This window comes from Pseudophryne corroboree, chromosome 5 (genome assembly GCF_028390025.1).
Source record: "Pseudophryne corroboree isolate aPseCor3 chromosome 5, aPseCor3.hap2, whole genome shotgun sequence".
NCBI classification, from domain to species: domain Eukaryota; kingdom Metazoa; phylum Chordata; class Amphibia; order Anura; family Myobatrachidae; genus Pseudophryne; species Pseudophryne corroboree.
Window position 1 is genome coordinate 4,982,225 of NC_086448.1, and position 23,855 is coordinate 5,006,079.

Consider the following 23,855-nt stretch of genomic DNA (forward strand, 5'->3'; position numbering starts at 1 on the left):
CGCAGTCTAACCCCAACTGTCCCCGTCCGCAGTCTAACCCCAACTGTCCCCGTCCGCAGTCTAACCCCAACTGTCCCCGTCCGCAGTCTAACCCCAACTGTCCCCGTCCGCAGTCTAACCCCAACTGTCCCCGTCCGCAGTCTAACCCCAACTGTCCCCGTCCGCAGTCTAACCCCAACTGTCCCCGTCCGCAGTCTAACCCCAACTGTCCCCGTCCGCAGTCTAACCCCAACTGTCCCCGTCCGCAGTCTAACCCCAACTGTCCCCGTCCGCAGTCTAACCCCAACTGTCCCCGTCCGCAGTCTAACCCCAACTGTCCCCGTCCGCAGTCTAACCCCAACTGTCCCCGTCCGCAGTCTAACCCCAACTGTCCCCTCCGACAGTCTAACCCTAACTGTCCCCGTCCGCAGTCTAACCCCAACTGTCCCCGTCCGCAGTCTAACCCCAACTGTCCCCGTCCGCAGTCTAACCCCAACTGTCCCCGTCCGCAGTCTAACCCCAACTGTCCCCGTCCGCAGTCTAACCCCAACTGTCCCCGTCCGCAGTCTAACCCCAACTGTCCCCGTCCGCAGTCTAACCCCAACTGTCCCCGTCCGCAGTCTAACCCCAACTGTCCCCGTCCGCAGTCTAACCCCAACTGTCCCCGTCCGCAGTCTAACCCCAACTGTCCCCGTCCGCAGTCTAACCCCAACTGTCCCAGTCCGCTGTCTAACCCTAACAATCATGAGAAACCATGGCAGTGATGAAATGACGTCCGGTAGACGTGTGGGTTGCGGCCGCACTCGGACGTTTTTTATAAGGAGCGCACATTTACAAGACATGGTTTAGTGTCGACCATTTGCAAGTTGAACTTTTGACCCTGTCTAGCCACTGACCGTCAGCCATCTGGCGTTGATATATTACCTGTCTTACTATCTTCCATACGGATACCATAAGACTCATGTATGTGTGATTCCCAGATGAGGTTATCTTACATGATATGACACTTACCCATGTCTGCAGCAAGCAGCAGGTCCTCCGGCTCAGACACCTTCTCACTCACTGTGGTCTGCACAGGAGACATGTCTGCTCCTAGAACATCATAAACAAAACTCCAGGGATCCGTATACTGCAAGATACAGAGAGCAGAACATCAGACGTCAGATCTAATAACAGTAATATGATCCTATATAATATCCAATAGCACGTAGGAATGGGATAACACCATGCTATACTGTATAGTCATATATAATGTGTATAAAGGTTGGGATAACACCATGGTATACTGTACAGCCATACTATAATGTGTATAAAGGTTGGGATAACACCATGGTATACTGTGTAACCATACTATAATGTGTATAAAGGTTGGGATAACACCATGGTATACTGTGTAACCATACTATAATGTGTATAAAGGTTGGGATAACACCATGGTATACTGTATAGCCATACTATAATGTGTATAAAGGTTGGGATAACACCATGGTATACTGTGTAGCCATACTATAATGTGTATAAAGGTTGGGATAACACCATGCTATACTGTATAGTCATATATAATGTGTATAAAGGTTGGGATAACACCATGGTATACTGTACAGCCATACTATGTGTATAAAGGTTGGGATAACACCATGCTATACTGTATAGCCATACTATAATGTGTATAAAAGGTAGGGATAACACCATGCTATACTGTATAGTCATATATAATGTGTATAAAGGTTGGGATAACACCATGGTATACTGTGTAGCCATACTATAATGTGTATAAAGGTTGGATAACACCATGCTATACTGTATAGCCATACTATAATGTGTATAAAGGTTGGGAAAACACCATAGTATACTGTGTAACCATACTATAATGTGTATAAAGGTTGGGATAACACCATGCTATACTGTATAGCTATATATACTGTGTATAAAGGTTGGGATAACACCATGGTATACTGTACAGCCATACTATAATGTGTATAAAGGTTGGGATAACACCATGCTATACTGTATAGCTACAGTATATGTACTGTGTATAAAGGTTGGGATAACACCATGGTATACTGTACAGCCATACTATAATGTGTATAAAGGTTGGGATAACACCATGGTATACTGTGTAACCATACTATAATGTGTATAAAGGTTGGGATAACACCATGGTATACTGTGTAACCATACTATAATGTGTATAAAGGTTGTATAACACCATGGTATACTGTACAGCCATACTATACTGTGTATAAAGGTTGGGATAACACCATGCTATACTGTACAGCCATACTATAATGGGTATAAAGGTTGGGATAACACCATGGTATACTGTGTAACCATACTATAATGTGTATAAAGGTTGGGATAACACCATGGTATACTGTACAGCCATACTATAATGTGTATAAAGGTTGGGATAACACCATGGTATACTGTGTAACCATACTATAATGTGTATAAAGGTTGGGATAACACCATGGTATACTGTGTAACCATACTATAATGTGTATAAAGGTTGTATAACACCATAGTATACTGTGTAGCCATACTATAATGCGTATAAAGGTTGGGATAACGCCATGGTATACTGTACAGCCATACTATACTGTGTATAAAGGTTGGGATAACACCATGCTATACTGTACAGCCATACTATAATGGGTATAAAGGTTGGGATAACACCATGGTATACTGTGTAACCATACTATAATGTGTATAAAGGTTGGGATAACACCATGGTATACTGTGTAACCATACTATAATGTGTATAAAGGTTGGGATAACACCATGGTATACTGTGTAACCATACTATAATGTGTATAAAGGTTGTATAACACCATGGTATACTGTGTAGCCATACTATAATGTGTATAAAGGTTGTATAACACCATGGTATACTGTGTAGCCATACTATAATGTGTATAAAGGTTGGGATAACACCATGGTATACTGTATAGCCATACTATAATGTGTATAAAGGTTGGGATAACACCATGGTATACTGTATAGCCATACTATAATGTGTATAAAGGTTGGGATAACACCATGGTATACTGTGTAGCCATACTATAATGTGTACAAAGGTTGGGATAACACCATGCTATACTGTATAGTCATATATAATGTGTATAAAGGTTGGGATAACACCATGGTATACTGTACAGCCATACTATGTGTATAAAGGTTGGGATAACACCATGCTATACTGTATAGCCATACTATAATGTGTATAAAAGGTAGGGATAACACCATGCTATACTGTATAGTCATATATAATGTGTATAAAGGTTGGGATAACACCATGGTATACTGTGTAGCCATACTATAATGTGTATAAAGGTTGGATAACACCATGCTATACTGTATAGCCATACTATAATGTGTATAAAGGTTGGGAAAACACCATAGTATACTGTGTAACCATACTATAATGTGTATAAAGGTTGGGATAACACCATGCTATACTGTATAGCTATATATACTGTGTATAAAGGTTGGGATAACACCATGGTATACTGTACAGCCATACTATAATGTGTATAAAGGTTGGGATAACACCATGCTATACTGTATAGCTATATGTACTGTGTATAAAGGTTGGGATAACACCATGGTATACTGTACAGCCATACTATAATGTGTATAAAGGTTGGGATAACACCATGGTATACTGTGTAACCATACTATAATGTGTATAAAGGTTGGGATAACACCATGGTATACTGTGTAACCATACTATAATGTGTATAAAGGTTGTATAACACCATGGTATACTGTGTAGCCATACTATAATGCGTATAAAGGTTGGGATAACACCATGGTATACTGTACAGCCATACTATACTGTGTATAAAGGTTGGGATAACACCATGGTATACTGTGTAGCCATACTATAATGCGTATAAAGGTTGGGATAACACCATGCTATACTGTACAGCCATACTATAATGGGTATAAAGGTTGGGATAACACCATGGTATACTGTGTAACCATACTATAATGTGTATAAAGGTTGGGATAACACCATGGTATACTGTGTAACCATACTATAATGTGTATAAAGGTTGGGATAACACCATGGTATACTGTGTAACCATACTATAATGTGTATAAAGGTTGTATAACACCATGGTATACTGTGTAGCCATACTATAATGTGTATAAAGGTTGGGATAACACCATGGTATACTGTATAGCCATACTATAATGTGTATAAAGGTTGGGATAACACCATGGTATACTGTATAGCCATACTATAATGTGTATAAAGGTTGGGATAACACCATGGTATACTGTGTAGCCATACTATAATGTGTATAAAGGTAGGGATAACACCATACTATACTGTATAGCCATACTATAATGTGCATAAAGGTTGAGATAACACCATGATATACTGTGTAGCCATACTATAAATGTGTATAAAGGTTGGGATAACACCATGCTATACTGTACAGCCATACTATAATGTGTATAAAGGTAGGGATAACACCATACTATACTGTGTATAAAGGTAGGGATAACACCATGGTATACTGTATAGCCATACTATAATGTGTATAAAGGTAGGGATAACACCATACTATACTGTGTATAAAGGTAGGGATAACACCATACTATACTGTGTATAATGGTTGGGATAACACCATACTATACTGTGTATAAAGGTTGGGATAACACCATGCTGTACTGTATAGCTATATATAATGTGTATAAAGGTTGGGATAACACCATGGTACACTGTCTGTATAGCCATACTATAATGTGTATAAAGGTTTGGATAACACCATGGTATACTGTACAGCCATACTATACTGTGTATAAAGGTAGGGATAACACCATGGTATACTGTGTATAAAGGTTGGGATAACACCATGGTATACTGTACAGCCATACTATAATGTGTATAAAGGTTGGGATAACACCATGGTATACGGTGTATAAAGGTTGGGATAACACCATGGTATACTGTACAGCCATACTATAATGTGTATAAAGGTAGGGATAACACCATGGTATACTGTGTATAAAGGTTGGGATAACACCATGGTATACTGTGTAACCATACTATGTGTATAAAGGTTGGGATAACACCATGGTATACTGTACAGCCATACTATACTGTGTATAAAGGTTGGGGTAACACCATGGTATACTGTGTATAAAGGTTGGGATAACACCATGGTATACTGTACAGCCATACTATACTGTGTATAAAGGTTGGGGTAACACCATGGTATACTGTGTATAAAGGTTGGGATAACACCATGCTATACTGTACAGCCATACTATACTGTGTATAAAGGTTGGGATAACACCATGGTATACTGTGTATAAAGGTTGTGATAACACCATGGTATACTGTGTAACCATACTATAATGTGTATAAAGGTTGGGATAACACCATGGTATAATGTGTATAAAGGTTGGGATAACACCATGGTATACTGTACAGCCATACTATACTGTGTATAAAGGTTGGGGTAACACCATGGTATACTGTGTATAAAGGTTGGGATAACACCATGGTATACTGTACAGCCATACTATATTGTGTATAAAGGTTGGGGTAACACCATGGTATACTGTGTATAAAGGTTGGGATAACACCATGCTATACTGTACAGCCATACTATACTGTGTATAAAGGTTGGGATAACACCATGGTATACTGTGTATAAAGGTTGTGATAACACCATGGTATACTGTGTAACCATACTATAATGTGTATAAAGGTTGGGATAACACCATGGTATACTGTGTAACCATACTATAATGTGTATAAAGGTTGGGATAACACCATGCTATACTGTACAGACATACTATACTGTGTATAAAGGTTGGGGTAACACCATGCTATACTGTACAGCCATACTATACTGTGTATAAAGGTTGGGGTAACACCATGGTATACTGTGTATAAAGGTTGGGATAACACCATGCTATACTGTACAGCCATACTATACTGTGTATAAAGGTTGGGATAACACCATGGTATACGGTGTATAAAGGTTGGGATAACACCATGGTATACTGTATAGCCATATATAATGTGTATAAAGGTTGGGATAACACCATGGTATACTGTGTAACCATACTATAATGTGTATAAAGGTTGGGATAACACCATGGTATACTGTATAGCCATACTATAATGTGTATAAAGGTAGGGATAACACCATACTATACTGTGTATAAAGGTAGGGATAACACCATACTATACTGTGTATAATGGTTGGGATAACACCATACTATACTGTGTATAAAGGTTGGGATAACACCATGCTGTACTGTATAGCTATATATACTGTGTATAAAGGTTGGGATAACACCATGGTACACTGTCTGTATAGCCATACTATAATGTGTATAAAGGTTTGGATAACACCATGGTATACTGTACAGCCATACTATACTGTGTATAAAGGTAGGGATAACACCATGGTATACTGTGTATAAAGGTTGGGATAACACCATGGTATACTGTACAGCCATACTATAATGTGTATAAAGGTTGGGATAACACCATGGTATACGGTGTATAAAGGTTGGGATAACACCATGGTATACTGTACAGCCATACTATAATGTGTATAAAGGTAGGGATAACACCATGGTATACTGTGTATAAAGGTTGGGATAACACCATGGTATACTGTGTAACCATACTATGTGTATAAAGGTTGGGATAACACCATGGTATACTGTACAGCCATACTATACTGTGTATAAAGGTTGGGGTAACACCATGGTATACTGTGTATAAAGGTTGGGATAACACCATGGTATACTGTACAGCCATACTATACTGTGTATAAAGGTTGGGGTAACACCATGGTATACTGTGTATAAAGGTTGGGATAACACCATGCTATACTGTACAGCCATACTATACTGTGTATAAAGGTTGGGATAACACCATGGTATACGGTGTATAAAGGTTGTGATAACACCATGGTATACTGTGTAACCATACTATAATGTGTATAAAGGTTGGGATAACACCATGGTATAATGTGTATAAAGGTTGGGATAACACCATGGTATACTGTACAGCCATACTATACTGTGTATAAAGGTTGGGGTAACACCATGGTATACTGTTTATAAAGGTTGTGATAACACCATGGTATACTGTGTAACCATACTATAATGTGTATAAAGGTTGGGATAACACCATGGTATACTGTGTAACCATACTATAATGTGTATAAAGGTTGGGATAACACCATGCTATACTGTACAGACATACTATACTGTGTATAAAGGTTGGGGTAACACCATGCTATACTGTACAGCCATACTATACTGTGTATAAAGGTTGTGATAACACCATGGTATACTGTGTAACCATACTATAATGTGTATAAAGGTTGGGATAACACCATGGTATAATGTGTATAAAGGTTGGGATAACACCATGGTATACTGTACAGCCATACTATACTGTGTATAAAGGTTGGGGTAACACCATGGTATACTGTGTATAAAGGTTGTGATAACACCATGGTATACTGTGTAACCATACTATAATGTGTATAAAGGTTGGGATAACACCATGGTATACTGTGTAACCATACTATAATGTGTATAAAGGTTGGGATAACACCATGCTATACTGTACAGACATACTATACTGTGTATAAAGGTTGGGGTAACACCATGCTATACTGTACAGCCATACTATACTGTGTATAAAGGTTGGGGTAACACCATGGTATACTGTGTATAAAGGTTGGGATAACACCATGCTATACTGTACAGCCATACTATACTGTGTATAAAGGTTGGGATAACACCATGGTATACGGTGTATAAAGGTTGGGATAACACCATGGTATACTGTGTATAAAGGTTGGGATAACACCATGGTATACTGTGTATAAAGGTTGGGATAACACCATGGTATAATGTGTATAAAGGTTGGGATAACACCATGCTATACTGTACAGCCATACTATACGGTGTATAAAGGTTGGGATAACACCATGGTATACTGTGTATAAAGGTTGGGATAACACCATGCTATACTGTACAGCCATACTATACTGTGTATAAAGGTTGGTATAACACCATGGTATACTGTGTATAAAGGTTGGGATAACACCATGCTATACTGTACAGCCATACTATACTGTGTATAAAGGTTGGGGTAACACCATGGTATACTGTGTATAAAGGTTGGGATAACACCATGCTATACTGTACAGCCATAATATACTGTGTATAAAGGTTGGTATAACACCATGGTATACTGTGTATAAAGGTTGGGATAACACCATGCTATACTGTACAGCCATACTATACTGTGTATAAAGGTTGGGATAACACCATGGTATACTGTGTATAAAGGTTGGGATAACACCATGGTATATGGTGTATAAAGGTTGGGATAACACCATGGTATACTGTGTATAAAGGTTGGGATAACACCATGGTATACTGTGTATAAAAGTTGGGATAACACCATGCTATACTGTACAGCCATACTATACTGTGTATAAAGGTTGGGATAACACCATGGTATACGGTGTATAAAGGTTGGGATAACACCATGGTATACTGTGTATAAAGGTTGGGATAACACCATGCTATACTGTACAGCCATACTATACTGTGTATAAAGGTTGGGGTAACACCATGGTATACTGTGTATAAGGTTGGGATAACACCATGGTATACTGTGTATAAAGGTTGGGATAACACCATGGTATACTGTGTATAAAGGTTGGGATAACACCATGCTATACTGTACAGCCATACTATACTGTGTATAAAGGTTGGGGTAACACCATGCTATACTGTACAGCCATACTACACTGTGTATAAAGGTTGGGATAACACCATGGTATAATGTGTATAAAGGTTGGGATAACACCATGCTATACTGTACGGCCATACTATACTGTGTATAAAGGTTGGGATAACACCATGCTATACTGTACAGCCATACTATACTGTGTATAAAGGTTGGGATAACACCATGGTATATGGTGTATAAAGGTTGGGATAACACCATGGTGTATTGTTGCACTGGAAGATACTGGAACACTGGGAGATAGAGAAGGCTTGCTTTGGGGATAGGGTCCTTTAATTTTGACTCTAGAAATGAAGGTTCCTCTTCCACCGTACCCCATAACCCGCTGATTTCTAACAAAGTGGAACAGCACAAATATGGGGAATGGATGAGAGAATGGAGAAACAGGGATCTCCACTCACAAACCACATTTAAAACTAAATCTAATAAGGAGAACAAGATTGCAAGAGGCTGGGTGTCCAATGCCCCCAATGGACACTAGAACACCAAGGGCATCCCTAAGACGCGCCAGTGGGAAGGGTGGCTCAGAAATTGGGGTGTTTACAACCTTTTCTTCAAAACTGGCCGGGTCAGATGCAAAATTGATGAATTTGAAAACTTTCAGACCAGACCTTCCTGTAAAGAAGCCAAGTCCAGGACCAGTGCCACGCCACCACATCTCATACACAGATTGTGCCAAGGAAAGCCTGCTAAACTGCCACGGAAATCCACACAATTCACAGTACACGGTTCTGAATCCGCGTAATAATGGTTTATATAATAAACAATGAGGTTCAAATAATAGTAGAAGATACTGTGATAATAGCAGTGGAATTGTAACCTCCAATTGTAAAGCGCAACGGGATATGCTGCGCTATATAAGAAACGATGAATAATAATTCTTGTGTTTCAGGGCCGGTACTTATGCCCAAGGTTTGTGTCCTGGATGAATGTGGAGTGGTGCAGCCCTGGTTGTTATTTGTATGTGTGAGTAGTCAGAAACCACCATCAGTTTATTTTTATTTCCCTTCATGTGAAGATGGCGGCAGTTCTGTATCATGGCGTATGACTTTTTCACTGTTGCGGACATGTGGGGTAAATGCAATATCTCATCTTAGGAAAGTCAGAGAAAGCCGGGATAACAACCATTATTTACAGCACACTTCAAGCTACAGTTCTTGTCAGATTACTATTTCCCTCCCTCACCTCCGTATCACTGACCGTTAAGGTCAAAGTTACTGTAATTGTCAGATTTGAAAAAAAGTCTATTTTTTGGATTGTATTTCAGTGGGAAGGAATAAAATGTCAGAAATGGAATATTTTGGGAATAGTTATACTCAGATCTTGTCTACTGGTTTTTTTTAATCACTTTGAAATTACTAGTTTTCCGTTTTTCACCTAAATTGACCTCTTATATCTGTGGTGGGGGCTGATAGAAATGTCACAGCATACACAGTACTCTATGAAGGGAAGCTGTAAAAATAAATTGAGTTGGATAGTCCATAATTTGATATTGATATTTGCTCTTAGTTTATCTTTGTTCTACATAGAATATCAAATTTCATTTTTTTCTTTTACAGCTACCCCTCATAGAGTACTGCGAAGAAGAAGAGGCTGAGGATCGTCCAGTAATAACTCCTAAAGATCTGGATACCAAGCCCTCCTTGGCCAGTCTGGAGCAATGAGAATTGCTCGAACCCTCGTTCTTCTGATGATCTTGAGAACTTTTGGTATTAGTGGAAGTGGAGGGAATACATACACCGACTGAAAAACCCACTGGGTCACCAGTGCATCCACTGCTATTGCTTGTGTGTCTCTTGACCTGGAACAATATTTCTGAAGCTTCTTGTTGAGACGTGATGCCATCATATCTACTTGAGGAACGCCCCAACGCTCTGCTACCTCTGCAAAGACTTCTGGGTGGAGGCCCCATTCTCCTGGATGGAGATCGTGTCTGCTGAGGAAGTCTGCTTCCCAGTTGTCCACTCCCGGAATGAAAATTGCCGACAGAGCTTTTGCATGTCTTTCTGCCCAGAGGAGTATCTTTGTCACCTCTGCCATTGCCGCTCTGCTTTTTGTCCCGCCCTGGCGGTTTATGTAAGCTACTGCCGTTACATTGTCTGACTGGATCTGTATGGGACGACCTTGAAGAAGGTGTGCCGCTTGATGAAGGCTGTTGTACACAGCTCTCAATTCCAGAATGTTTATGTGAAGGAGTACTTCTTGACTTGACCATCATCCTTGGAAGCTTTCCCCTTGCGTGACTGCTCTTCAACCTCAGAGGCTTGCATCTGTGGTCACCAGGATCCAAGTCTGAATCCCGAACCTGCGTCCTTCCAGGAGGTGAGAACTTTGAAGCCACCACAAGAGTGAAATTCTGGCTTTTGTTGACAGGATTATCCTCCGGTGCATGTGTAGGTGCGATCCGAATCACTTGTCCAGTAAGTCCCATTGGAACACCCTGGCGTGGAATCGGCCACATTGTAGAGCCTCGTAGGCCGCTACCATCATCCCCAGCAGGCGGATGCACTGATGAATCGATACGTGTGCTGGTTTTAAAACTTGTTTGACCATCCTCTGGATCTCCAGAGCCTTTTCCACCGGTAGGAATACTTTCTGTGCTTCCGTGTCCAATATCATTCCCAGAAATGATAACCTCATTGTGGGTTCCAATTGTGATTTTGGAAGGTTTATGATCCAACCGTGCTCTTGAAGCACCGTCAGGGAAAGTGCAATGTTCTGCACTAGTTTCTCCCTGGATCTCGCTTTTATGAGGAGATCGCCCAAGTATGGGATGACTTTGACTCCTTTCTTACGAAGAAGAACCATCATCTCCGCCATCACCTTGGTGAATATTCTCAGAGCCGTGAAGAGCCCGAAAGGCAATGTTTGGAACTGGTAGTGGCAGTCCTGCACCACAAACCTCAGTTATGCCTGATGCGGCGGGTAGATGGGAACCTGTAAATAAGCATCTTTGATGTCCATCGATACCAGAAATTCCTTTTTTTCCAACCTGGAGATCACCGCTCTCAGGGATTCCATCTTAAAATTTTAACCTTTTCAAATAAAGGTTCAGAGTCTTTAGGTTTAAAATCGGTCTGACCGAGCCATCCGGTTTCGGCACTACAAACAGGCTTGAATAAAACCCTTTTTCTTGTTGTGACACAGGAACTAAGGAAATTACGTTGTCTTGACATAATTTCTGTATTGCGTTCAGCACTTTTGCTCTGTCCTGAACAGAAGCTAGTAAGGCTGATTTGAAAAATCGGCATGGGGGAAGGTCCTGAAATTCCAATTTGTACACTTAGGATACTATCTGCAATACCGAAGGATCCAGATCTGAGTGAACCCAGACCTGGCTGAAAGACAGTAGACGTGCCCCCACCCGATCATACTCCCGCAGGGAAGCCCCAGCGTCATGCTGAGGTTTTAGCAAAAGTAGCTGTTGACTTCTGCTCCTACGAGCCTGATGGTGCTGTAGATTTTTTTTTACCCCTTCCTCGCCCTCTTCCTGTGAAGAAGGGGGTACCCTTTGCCTTTTTGGACTTGTTGGGCTGAAAGGATTGCATCGTATGAGAATGAAATCCTTTACTAGGTGGAGCAGCTGCGGAAGGCAGAAATGCTGACTTGCCTGATGTAGTTGTTGAAATCACGGCATCCAGCTTGTCTCCAAAGAGGGCTTCTCCATTGTAAGTATGCGCCTCAATGTTCTTTTTTGATTCCGCATCAGCATTCCATTGGCGGATCCACAGCGCCCTGCGGCTGAAAACGCCATAGCGGAGGATCTTGAACTCAGCAACCCAAAATCCTTCATAGCTTCAACTAAGTAACCTGCAGCATCTGTGATATGGCCGAGAGTTAGGACTATTTCATCCCTGTCAACTGTGTCTATGTTAACAAGCAAGTTGTCAGACCATTTTCCCACAGCGTTACCAACCCACGCACAAGCAATGGTGGGCCTGAGCACCGATCCGTTAGCCGTATATATGGATTTTAGGGTTGTTTCTAATTTACGGTCAGCTGGATCTTTTAAAGAGGCTGAACCAGGGGCAGGCAAAACTATTTTCTTAGACAGCCGAGAAACTGAGGTGTCTATCATTGGGGGAGTCTCCCATTTGTGCCTGTCTTCCTCAGGGAAAGGGTACGCTACACGTATCCTTCTGGGAATATGACATTTCTTCTCAGGGTTAGCCCAGGATTCTTCAAAGAACGCATTCAAATCCTTTGAAGGAGAAAAAGTCACAACCTGCTTTTTATTTGATTTAAAATAATCCTTTTCCTCTGGGACCAGTGTTGTTTCAGGAAGCTCCAACACTTCCTTTATAGCAACTATCATACATTGTATGCTTTTGGCTAATTTGGGGTCTACCCCTCTCAAATCCCCAGTGTCGACATCCGAGTCGGAATCTGTGTCTGTGTCCCCTTGCATTATGTGGGCCAGAGACCTTTTCTGGGAACTGGATGGGACCCGAGTGGATGATATGGAGGGGTTAGTAAACAGTGCATCCTCCACAGACTGCCTCCAATATTTAGTCTGTTGAATTTCTTTGCAAGCATTGACATATTCTTTTGCAACATTCTCACCCACTCCGGCTCCTTCTGAGAGGGAAGGGCCACCACATTACCCTCTTGTGCATCTAAAATGGGTTCTTCCTGGGAAGAACCCTCCCCAATGTCTGACATATTACACACTTGTACACACACACACACACACACACACACACACACACACACACACACGGGAGCTATTGGGGACAGACCCACACTAAAGTCTGTCAGAGAGACACAGAGGGATCTGCCAGTCCACACACCGCGCCTTATTGTGAATTGTGGAAATATTACCCATTTACAGCGCATATACCAATAATAGGCCCACACACCTAATTATAATGACCACTCTCTGCCCCTTCTATAACACCCTGTATTTGTATCAGCGTTGTCATGAGGAGAAACAGCGTTCAGGAGCTTCATACTGGAGTTTCTGCAGGAGAAAATGGCGCCCAGTGAGTGTTCTGGCAAGTCTGAGGAGAAGCCTTCAGCCTCAGCAATGTAATATATATACTGGCTGGGGATGGCACATCAGCGGCTGTACATGTATGTGCCCTTGTTGCCAGTGAGAGTAAGGTTTTAAAACATGCCCTCAGAGCGCCCCCCCCCCCCTCCCAGCGCTCTGCACCCTTGTGCTGAGAGACATGGTGTGCGCTGTGCGCTGTACCTTTTGCCGCCAATGACGACCGGAGGGCCCCTCTCTGCAGGACTCCGGTAATATACTCACCAGCCTTCTGACTTCTGGCTCTGTTAGGGGGTGGCGGCAGTGCTCTGGGAGTGAACGCTGGCCAGGCTTGGGCTGTGTTCAGTACCCTTCAGGAGCTAATGGTGTCCTGTCAGCGGAAGCAGAACCATTAACTAATTGAGAAGTTGGTTCCTACTTCCCCCCCTAAGTCCCACGAAGCAGGGAGACTGTCACCAGCAGCTTCCCTGTAAAATAAAAAACCTAAGAAAGTCTTTTTCCAGCAAAGCTCTGTAGAGCTCCACTAGTGTGCATCCAGTCTCCTGGGCACATTTTCTAAACTGAGGTCTGGAGGAGGGGCATAGAGGGAGGAGCCAGTTCACACTGTTGAAAATTCTTAAAGAGCAGAAGGCTCCTGCGGAACAGTCTATACCCCATGGTACTAAAATGGACCCCAGCATCCTCTAGGACTGTGACCGGACGGTCCCGTATGAAAGCCCTCACCTCTTTCGCGTCTCGTCCCCAGTACACAGAATGGATGTTTAGGTCACACGGGACCTGGCCACATAGGGGATTCCTGCTGACCATCAGTACCCGCCTGTTACTGACTCCACCCACTGCGCCGTGGCCAGGTTAATGCTGCCACCACCAAACTCCTAACCTGCCGTGGCGTTTGGAACCACGGTTCTGCTATGTATGTGCCGACACGCTGCCTTACCACACCTGTGTGGTGTTGATGAATCCCCACTAGTCGCTTGACTAGGCCTTTACCGGTAGCTTGCAAAAGGCGGAACTTGGAGACGCTGGTTCACCCTGGACAACCGGGGAACGGGGCTATGTTTGGCATAGCCTTGTAGGTCATAATATGACGCAATCTTCTTGAGGCAGATGATGTTTTAATGCCAACAAATAGTTCTGAAAAGAATTCAGCAATACAGCAATATGTTACAGCAGAATGAAACTGGTATAATACACTCTGGAGCTCACAGGCTACCTCTTTTTATACAATAAAACCACACCGTACCACAGGGGTCATGTCCCCCCTGAGTCCTTTCTATCCAATCAGGATATCTTACAAAATACAAATAAATAAATAAATTACATTTCAAAAGGAGATAAGTGCATGAAGCAATATCCTCCTTCCTGCCACACAGACAACGTTTGGTCTCAGTTTAACATTCACTATTGATAAATTTATCACATAGCTTCAAATACGGTTTGTATTTAATTTCCCAAACAAATGTTATTCCTTCCTGCATCTACCATTCAGGATTCGTATATCAATGAAACCAGCTGCATAAATAAATACAGGCTCCCAAACCAATCTGACACTCACAGCCATTACCTGCCGTGCACTGTCCAACATCAAAAGGGTTTTGTCATTCACACCTCTCTGCTAGGACAGGGCCATTAGCATGCCACTTCCTATTTCCAGAGGATGAGAGATGATTATTCAGACATCTATAGTAAGTACATTTTCCCCTTTAATATACAGGTGACCATATCTTGAATATAAATACAGTTAAACATGCAATCCTACAATTGTGCACAGAGCACTACATGTGACATATTAAAACACATCATTAAACATATTTTTAAACAGTCTGCGCCCAGCGCCGTAAGTACGCTTAACAGTGATGCCAAGCGCCTATTGTCCAAATGGTGCCTGGCAGCTGAGGATTAACCCCTTCAGTGCCACGGCCTCCATTAACCATGTGGCTGAGGGCTCTCTCCGGCCACAAGGACGTGAGAGAAAAACTGTTTTTTTTAGGAGAAAACCCCCCACCTGTGCCCTGTGTCCTGGTGACTAGTGGAGCGGCTGCCCTTTACAGTGTCCACGCCAGCGCCCACGGCTGCGCCGAATCGCGGTAATAGCAGGCCAAAGAGACCCCTTACCTCCCCTTGTACCTGCGGCCACGCGATCCCGGCGGGCAGCGGCAAGTGTGTGTGACTGACCAGAAGGACACCGGAGCCTCCGCTGTAGTGACCCGGCAACCAGGGCGCGGGAGTATACAGCGCCGCTGGGGGAGTGATGGAGCTGAAGCAGAGGATGTCTGTCTGACATTCAGGAAAGCTGCAGCCCTTGAAGTCTTCAAAAGTTCTTCTTTTCTTCTGATTAAGCTATAATATGGGCTGCAGGAGCAGCCCCCCTGTTATGTGCCTGCTTACTGCATGGCACCAACTTACACACTGAGCTCCTGTGCAAGGAGGCGGGGTTATAGAGGAGGTGGCGCTGTGCATCTTGGGAACAGTCAAAGCTTTGAGCCTGTTGGTGCCTCGGATCAAGATCCTACTCTACACCCCAATGTTAATCCCTGTGGAGCCCAGTGTACCCCGCAGCAGAAATATTCATCTTTTTATACAGTACAGTACCGGATATATTACTTACACTAAATACCGGGACTGCATGTATTCTGCTAATACTACATCCTAAACTCATATGGAGTTAATCGGTTATAATTGGTTTTAATTATGCTAATTAAAAAAAGACCTTTTTTACTATAAATTGGAGACCCCAGATCAGGGGCGGTATCCTGGACAAAGGCCTGGCAAGCCTGAAACACGTTGGACGCCCATACAGAACATCAGTGACCTCACTGTCCACCAGCAGGACACGCGGCTGGACACAGCGCACCGAAGGACTCTTACAATCGAGGGAACCAGCCGGCAGAGGTTAGTAAGAGGTAGGGACAGATCAATCAGCCTCTTGCACCATCCTATGTGCGGCCCGAGCCGCCGGTACTTACAAACGGAACCCACGTTATATATACATGAACGGTCTCACAAACAGTCACAAAAGAGCTGCAAACATTTACTAATCAATTTATTTTACAGGTATTGCACATTTCAGTTCTGTTTCTATAGAAAGCGCTCCCAACTCTTACTTATTCTACATCCCAAATACCCTACGATGCCTGGTGAAAAGAAAAAACCACAAACAATGACGATTCTATTAGATTTTTCAGGAATAATGAGACCTTATCAGTGTCCTGCACCACCTGCCCAGGCCTACTGGCCAAGCTGGCTCATCCGCTGGTCATGTGCTACAAACAGGGAAGGTTGGATTCACCAGGCTCCCTGAGTGGGTAGAAGAGGGCAGATTCCTGCTTGGTTTCAGGAGAAGAGCGGGCAGATATAAAGGCTTTGGAATGGCCAAAGACTCTGCCTATGCAGTTTCAGTCATTACAGGGACCCCTTTGCTTGCAAGTACAGCTGGTGGTCTTCCAACTCACAGATGTGTCCTTGTACTGGGCAGAATGGACGGTGTAGTGGTTAGCATTACTGCCTCACAGCACTGAGGTCATGGGTTAAATTCCCACCATGGCCCTAACTGTGTGGAGTTTGTATGTTCTCCCCGTACTTGCGTGGGTTTCCTCCGGGTTCTCCAGTTTCCTCCCACAATCCAAAAATATACTGGTAGGGTAATTGGGTCCCAACAAAATTAACCCTGAATATGTGTGCGTGTACATGTGGTAGGGAATATAGATTGTAAGCTCCACTGGGGCAGAGACTGATGTGAGTGGGCAAATATTCTCTGTAAAGCGCTGCGGAATATGTGTGCGCTATATAAATAATAGGATTTTAATTACCTACCGGTAAATCCTTTTCTCGTAGTCCGTAGAGGATGCTGGGGTCGACATTAGTACCATGGGGTATAGATGGGTCCACTAGGAGCCACTGGCACTTTAAGAGTTTGAGAGTGTAGGCTGGCTCCTCCCTCTATGCCCATCCTACCAGACTCAGTCTAGAAACTGTGCCCGAGGAGACGGACATATTCGAGAGAAGGAAATACACAGATAGTGGTGAGAGTCACACCAGCTCACACACAAGGCAAACCAAGCCAACGTAGCTTGAAACGCAGCAACAGCTGAAACATTACTGAACCAAGTAACAAGGCAGTACGTAACCAAGACCAAAGTTGTACTGAACCAGATAACCACTGCAGGATAACGCACAGCATCCTCTACAGACTACGAGAAAAGGATTTTCTCTTACGTCCTAGAGGATGCTGGGGTCCACATTAGTACCATGGGGATGTACCAAAGCTCCCAGAACGGGAGGGAGTGCGCAGAGGCTCCTGCACAACTGATTGACTTAACTTTAGGTCCTCAGAGTCCAAAGTATCAAACTTGTAGAACTTAGCAAACGTGTTCGACCCTGACCAAGTAGCCGCTCGGCAAAGCTGTAAAGCCGAGACACCTTGGGCAGCCACCAAGGAAGAACCCACCTTACGAGTAGAGTGGGCCTTAACAGACGTAGGACACGGCAATCATGCTGTAGAATATGCATGCTGGATAGTGAACCTGATCCAGCGAGAAATCGTCTGCTTAGAAGCAGGACACCCAAGTTTCTTGGGATCATACAGGACAAACAGAGAGTCCGATTTTCTGTGATGAGCAGTCCTCTTCACATAGATTTTCAGAGCCTTACAACATCCAAGGACTTTGATGAAACTGAGGAGTCAGTAGCCACTGGCACCACAATAGGTTGGTTGATATGAAATGCCGACACAACCTTCGGAAGGAACTGCTGACGTGTCCGGAGCTCAGCCCCATCTTCATGGAAGATCAAGTAGGGGCTCTTACAAGACAAAACCCGACACACGTCTAGCAGAAGCTAAGGCCAACAAAGTGACAGCCTTCCACGTGAGAAACGTAACTACCTCCGGTAGAGATTCGAACCAATCCGATTGGAGGAACTGTAACACCACGTTAAGATCCCAGGGCACCACAGGCGGCACAAAGGGAGGCTGGGTGTGCAGAACCCATTTCCAGAAAGTCTGAACTTCAGGAAGGGAAGTCAATTGTTTCTGGAAGAAAATGGATAGGGCCGAAATCTGGACCTTTACGGATCCCAACCTCAGGCCCATATCCACACCTGCTTGCACGAAGAGGAGAAACCGTCCAAGTTGAAAGTCCACCGTAGGAAACTTCTTGGACTCACACCAAGATACATACTTTTTCCAAATGCGATGGTAATGTTTAGACGTTACTCCTTTCCTAGCCTGTACCAGGGTAGGAATAACTTTGTTCGGAATGCCTTTCCGAGCTAATATCTGGCGTTCAACCTCCATGCCGTCAAACGTAGCCGCGGTAAGTCTTGATAAGCGAATGGCCCCTGCTGCAGCAGGTCCTCTCGAAGAGGAATAGGCCTCGGCTCTTCCAGCAGTAGATCCAGAAGATCCGCGTACCAAGCCCTCCTTGGCCAATCCGCAGCAATGAAAACTGCCTGAACTCTTGTTCTCATTATGAGTTTTAGAACTCTTGGTATGAGTGGAAGTGGAGATGACATGTACACCCACTGAAACACCCACGGAGACACCAGGGCGTCCACTGCCACGGCTTGCGGGTCGCTTGACCTCGAACAATACCTCAGAAGCTTCTTGTTGAGACGGCAGGCCATCATATCTATTTGAGGTACACCCCAAAGATCTGTCACCTCTGTGAACACCTCCGGATGGAAGCCCCATTCTCCTGGATGGAGATAGTGTCTGCTGAGGAAGTCCGCTTTCCAGTTGTCCACTCCTGGAATGAAGATTGCTGACAGCACCAACGCATGTTTTTCTGCCAAGAGGATGATTCTTGTTACCTCTGACATTGCACTTGAATGGTTCGATCTCGCAGAAGATGGGCCACTTGGAGAAGACCGTTGTAGACGGCTCTTAGTTCCAGAATGTTTATTGGAAGACTGGATTCCAGGCTTGACCACCTTCCTTGGAAGGTTTACCCCCCGAGTGACTGTGCCCCAGCCCCGGAGACTTGCATCCGTGGTTAGAAGGATCCAGTCCTGAATCCCGAACCTGCGACCCTCCAGAAGGTGAGGTAGTTGTAGCCATCAGAGGAGTGAAATCCTGGCTTTCGGCGACAGACGTATTCTCTAGTGCATGTATAGATGAGATCCCGACCACTTGTCCAGGAGATCCAGTTGGAAGGACCGAGCATGAAACCTTCCGTACTGTATAGCCTCGTAAGAGGCAACCATCTTCCCCAGAAGGCGAATACACTGATGAACCGATACCCGGGCTGGCTTCAGGACATCCCGGACCATTGTTTGAATCACCAACACGTTCTCCTCTGGCAGAAACACCCTCTGCACTTCCGTGTCGAGGATCATTCCCAGAAAAGATAATCTCCTTGTCGGCTGCACATGTGATTTTGGAAGGTTCAGGATCCAACCGTGGTCCCTGAGCAGACGAGTCGTGAGAACAATGCACTGCAACAACGTCTCCTTGGACGATGCCTTTATCAGCAGATCGTCCAGATATGGGATTATGTTCACCCCCTGTCTGCGGAGGAGAACCATCATCTCCGCCATCACCTTGGTGAACACCCTTGGTTCTGTGGAGAGGCCGAATGGCAGTGCCTGAAATTGATAGTGACTGTCTAACAGTGCAAATCTGAGATAACCCTGGTGCGAAGCCAAATCGGAATGTGGAGGTACGCATCCTTGATATCCAGGGATACCAGAAACTCTCCCTCCTCCAGACCTGAGATCACTGCCTTGAGAGACTCCATTTTGAATTTGAACACCTTCAGGTAAGGATTCAGCGATTTCAAGTTCAAAATTGGGCTGACCGTACCATCCAGTTTCGGTTCCATGAAAAGGTTTGAATAATAACCCTTGTTTTGCATATGAGGTGGAACTGGAATAATGACCTGTGAGTTCTCCAATTTTAGGATGGCTTCCTGTAGGATAGCCCTGTCTGTCAGCAAGGCTGGCAAGCCTGATTTGAAGAATCAGTGAGGCGGGAATTCTTGAAACTCTAGTCTGTACACCTGGGACACAATATCCTGTGTACCCAGGGATCCAGTCCGGACAACACCCAGACGTGTCTGAAACGCCTCAGTCTCGCACCCACCGACCCGTCCTCTAGGCTGTGCGGTCCACCGTCATGCTGAGGATTTTGAGGAACCAGAAGCAGGTTTCTGGACCTGGGAGCCTGCGGGAGCAGGCTTTTGGACTTTGTACGACCACCTCTAAAGAAGGTAGTAGGAGGCTTGGACTTTTTTGCCCGAGCGGTCCGAAAGGACAGCGATGCAGCTGAAGAAAAAGGTTCCTGCGTAGGAGGCATAGCAGAGGGAAGGAAAGGTGACTTACCCGCGGTTGCTGTGGAAATCCACGCATCCAATGCTTCACCAAATAGAGCCTGACCTGTGTAGGGTAGGTTCTCCACACTTCTCCTGGATTCCGCGTTTGCAGACCATTGGCGTAGCCAGAGTCCTCTGCAAGCTGATACCGACATGGAAGATATCCGCGCAGTCAGCATACCCAGGTCCTTCATGGATTCCACAATGAGCCCCACAGAATCATGTATGTTACGTAGAAACAATTTAATGTCACTTCTATCCAATGTATCCAAATCCTCTAGTAATGTGCCTGACCACTTTACTATGGCTTTAGAAATCCATGCACAGGCAATAGTAGGCCTTAACGCCACACATGAAGCAGTGTATATGGATTTGAGCATAGTGTAAATTTTACGATCAGCCGGTTCTTTTAACGCGGTAGATCCAGGGACAGGTAAAACTACCTTTTTAGACAGTCTGGAGACAGATGCGTCTACAATGGGTGGGTTTTCCCATTTTTTCCTATCCTCCTCAGGGAAGGGAAAAGCAACCAAAACCCTTTTTGGGATCTGGAATTTTTTCTCCGGGTTTTCCTAGGATTTTTCAAATATAGCATTTCATTCTTTAGACGCAGGGAAGGTTAGAGAGGTTTTCTTATTGTCAGTGAAGTAAGCCTCCTCAACCTGCTCAGGTGTTGTGTCAGTAATGTTTAACACATCTCTAATGGACTCAATCATGAGCTGCACCCCCTTTGCAAGGGATGCCGCCCCCCTCAGCACATCCCCCTTACCGTCTGCCGTGTCAGAGACGGTATCCATGTCATCTTGCATAATCTGGGCAAGTGCACGTTTCTGTGGGAGCATGCAATTTTGCAGGAATAGGAACAGAACCTGACCAAACTGCCATAGACTTCTTTAACACCTGAGTTTTAGTCTTAGTATTAGCCTCCCTAGTAGAGATCTGAGAGAACATTCCTTTAATAGAGGTTAACCACTCAGGCTCAACAATAGGGATCTGAGACAAAGCATTACAATCCTGTGTACATGGAATGGATTCCTCCTGAGAGGAAATGTCCTCTGCAGCATATGACACAGAGTCCCTAGACATGGCTATGGGAGATAACAAACACCCACACCCACACACACACACAGGGAAATGTCAGACACAGTTACCCCAAGTATGCCACAGAGAGACACAGGGATTGGAGCCAGCACACACACAGCGTGTCCCTAGGTATAAATAATACAAATACCGGGCGCTGACTGTGTACCTTAATAGACTACACAGTAATTACACAGCCCCCCCCCTTCTACAACCCCCTGGTACCGCACAGGATAGCTGTAGTTGCTTGGAGGGACAGCTCTCCCTGTCAGCGTCTCTCTGTAGGAACTGCAGGCAGGAAAATGGCGCTGAACGCTGCTGGGTCCGCTCTGAAGAGAAGCTCCGCCCCCTGAAACATGGCGCTGCTTCCCGCTCTTCACACTGGCCTGAAGATGTCTGCTGGCAGCGTTACCGAGGTCCCTGACAGCCGTGTGACTAGTGTAGGGTATAGGCGCTGGCTCAGGGCGCCCCTCATAGCGCCGCACTATGTACAGCTGAGCCTCCGTAGCGCAGTTAGTACTGCGCTCCCACCCTGTTGCTGCCATCTTCACACCGGCTCCCCGCTTGCTAGGGGGGCCGGTGACTCACTCGCCACTTGAATCTTCTGGCTCTGTAAGGAGGTGGCGGCATGCTGCGGGAGTGAGCGGTCGCCTGTGGCGGCTAACGATCATTGCCCTCAGGAGCTCAGTGTCCTATCAGCGGAGATAGTGGTTCAGACCCCGCAGGGCGGACACTACTCCCCCCCTAAGTCCCACGAAGCAGGGGGGCTGTTACCAGCAGCCTCCCTGTGCCTATACTCTAATAAAATAATAAAACCAGAGAAACTCCTATGGAGCTCCCCTAGCTGTGACCGGCTCCTCCGGCACATTATCTAAACTGAGTCTTGTAGGAGGGGCATAGAGGGAGGAGCCAGCCCACACTCTCAAACTATTAAAGTGCCCATGGCTCCCAAGGGAACAGTCTATACCCCATGGTACTAATGTGGACCCCAGCATCCTCTAGGACATAAGAGAAAACTGGTTACTATTACATCCAGCGGGAGATGCCCGGCGTAAGTAAGTTGCCAGGTCCCGTGCTACTCCACTAATGTCTTCTTTTGCTGAAATGCGTCTTAGTTACAACATGATGCATCTACGGAGACTGTGCGGGGTAATGTGATTTAGGACACTTGTATATCCGTGTGTGACCGAGTCTGTATATGGAGCAGAAAAGAAAAAAGCTGCGGCTGCTACATTGTAGCACTTTGTACACAGATTCAGAGACTCAGTCGCACACAGATATACAAGTGTCACAACTCACATTAGTCAGCACATTACCCTGGTGCGTCCTAGTCACATCACGTGGTGACCAAGATGTTCGACGCTAGCAGAGTCACACGGGACCAGGCGCGCTCAGAGGGGCTGTTTGGCGCGACTGCAGAAGTGATGTACGAGAACGCATCTGTAAATTGCTTTGTAGTATGGTGAGGGCAGTGACTGGATTACATGGTGGAGGCAGACAGGTGGGGGGGATATGCAGCTGTATAGATGCTAATGTGCGAAACAAAGAATAATAATAGTAGTTATTTATATAGCAATGTTCTCCTGATAGGACTCAAAGGGGTATCCAATTAGCCGTGATAACGCAATCCACTATTGCAGCAATAATTGCACCTATCTCAAGAAAAATCCATTTATTGCACCCGGCT

The 23,855-nt window shown here is 44.6% G+C and overlaps 1 protein-coding gene across 1 annotated transcript in view; it reads right to left on the reverse strand.

Moving 5' to 3' along the window:
• PARP10 (poly(ADP-ribose) polymerase family member 10) overlaps positions 1–23,855 on the reverse strand; it is a 279,539-nt gene that overhangs the window by 103,443 nt on the left and 152,241 nt on the right. Inside the window, exon 8 of the mRNA XM_063921070.1 lies at positions 991–1,108. Coding sequence (XP_063777140.1) covers positions 991–1,108 — 118 coding nt within the window. The remainder of the gene's footprint in view (positions 1–990; positions 1,109–23,855) is intronic.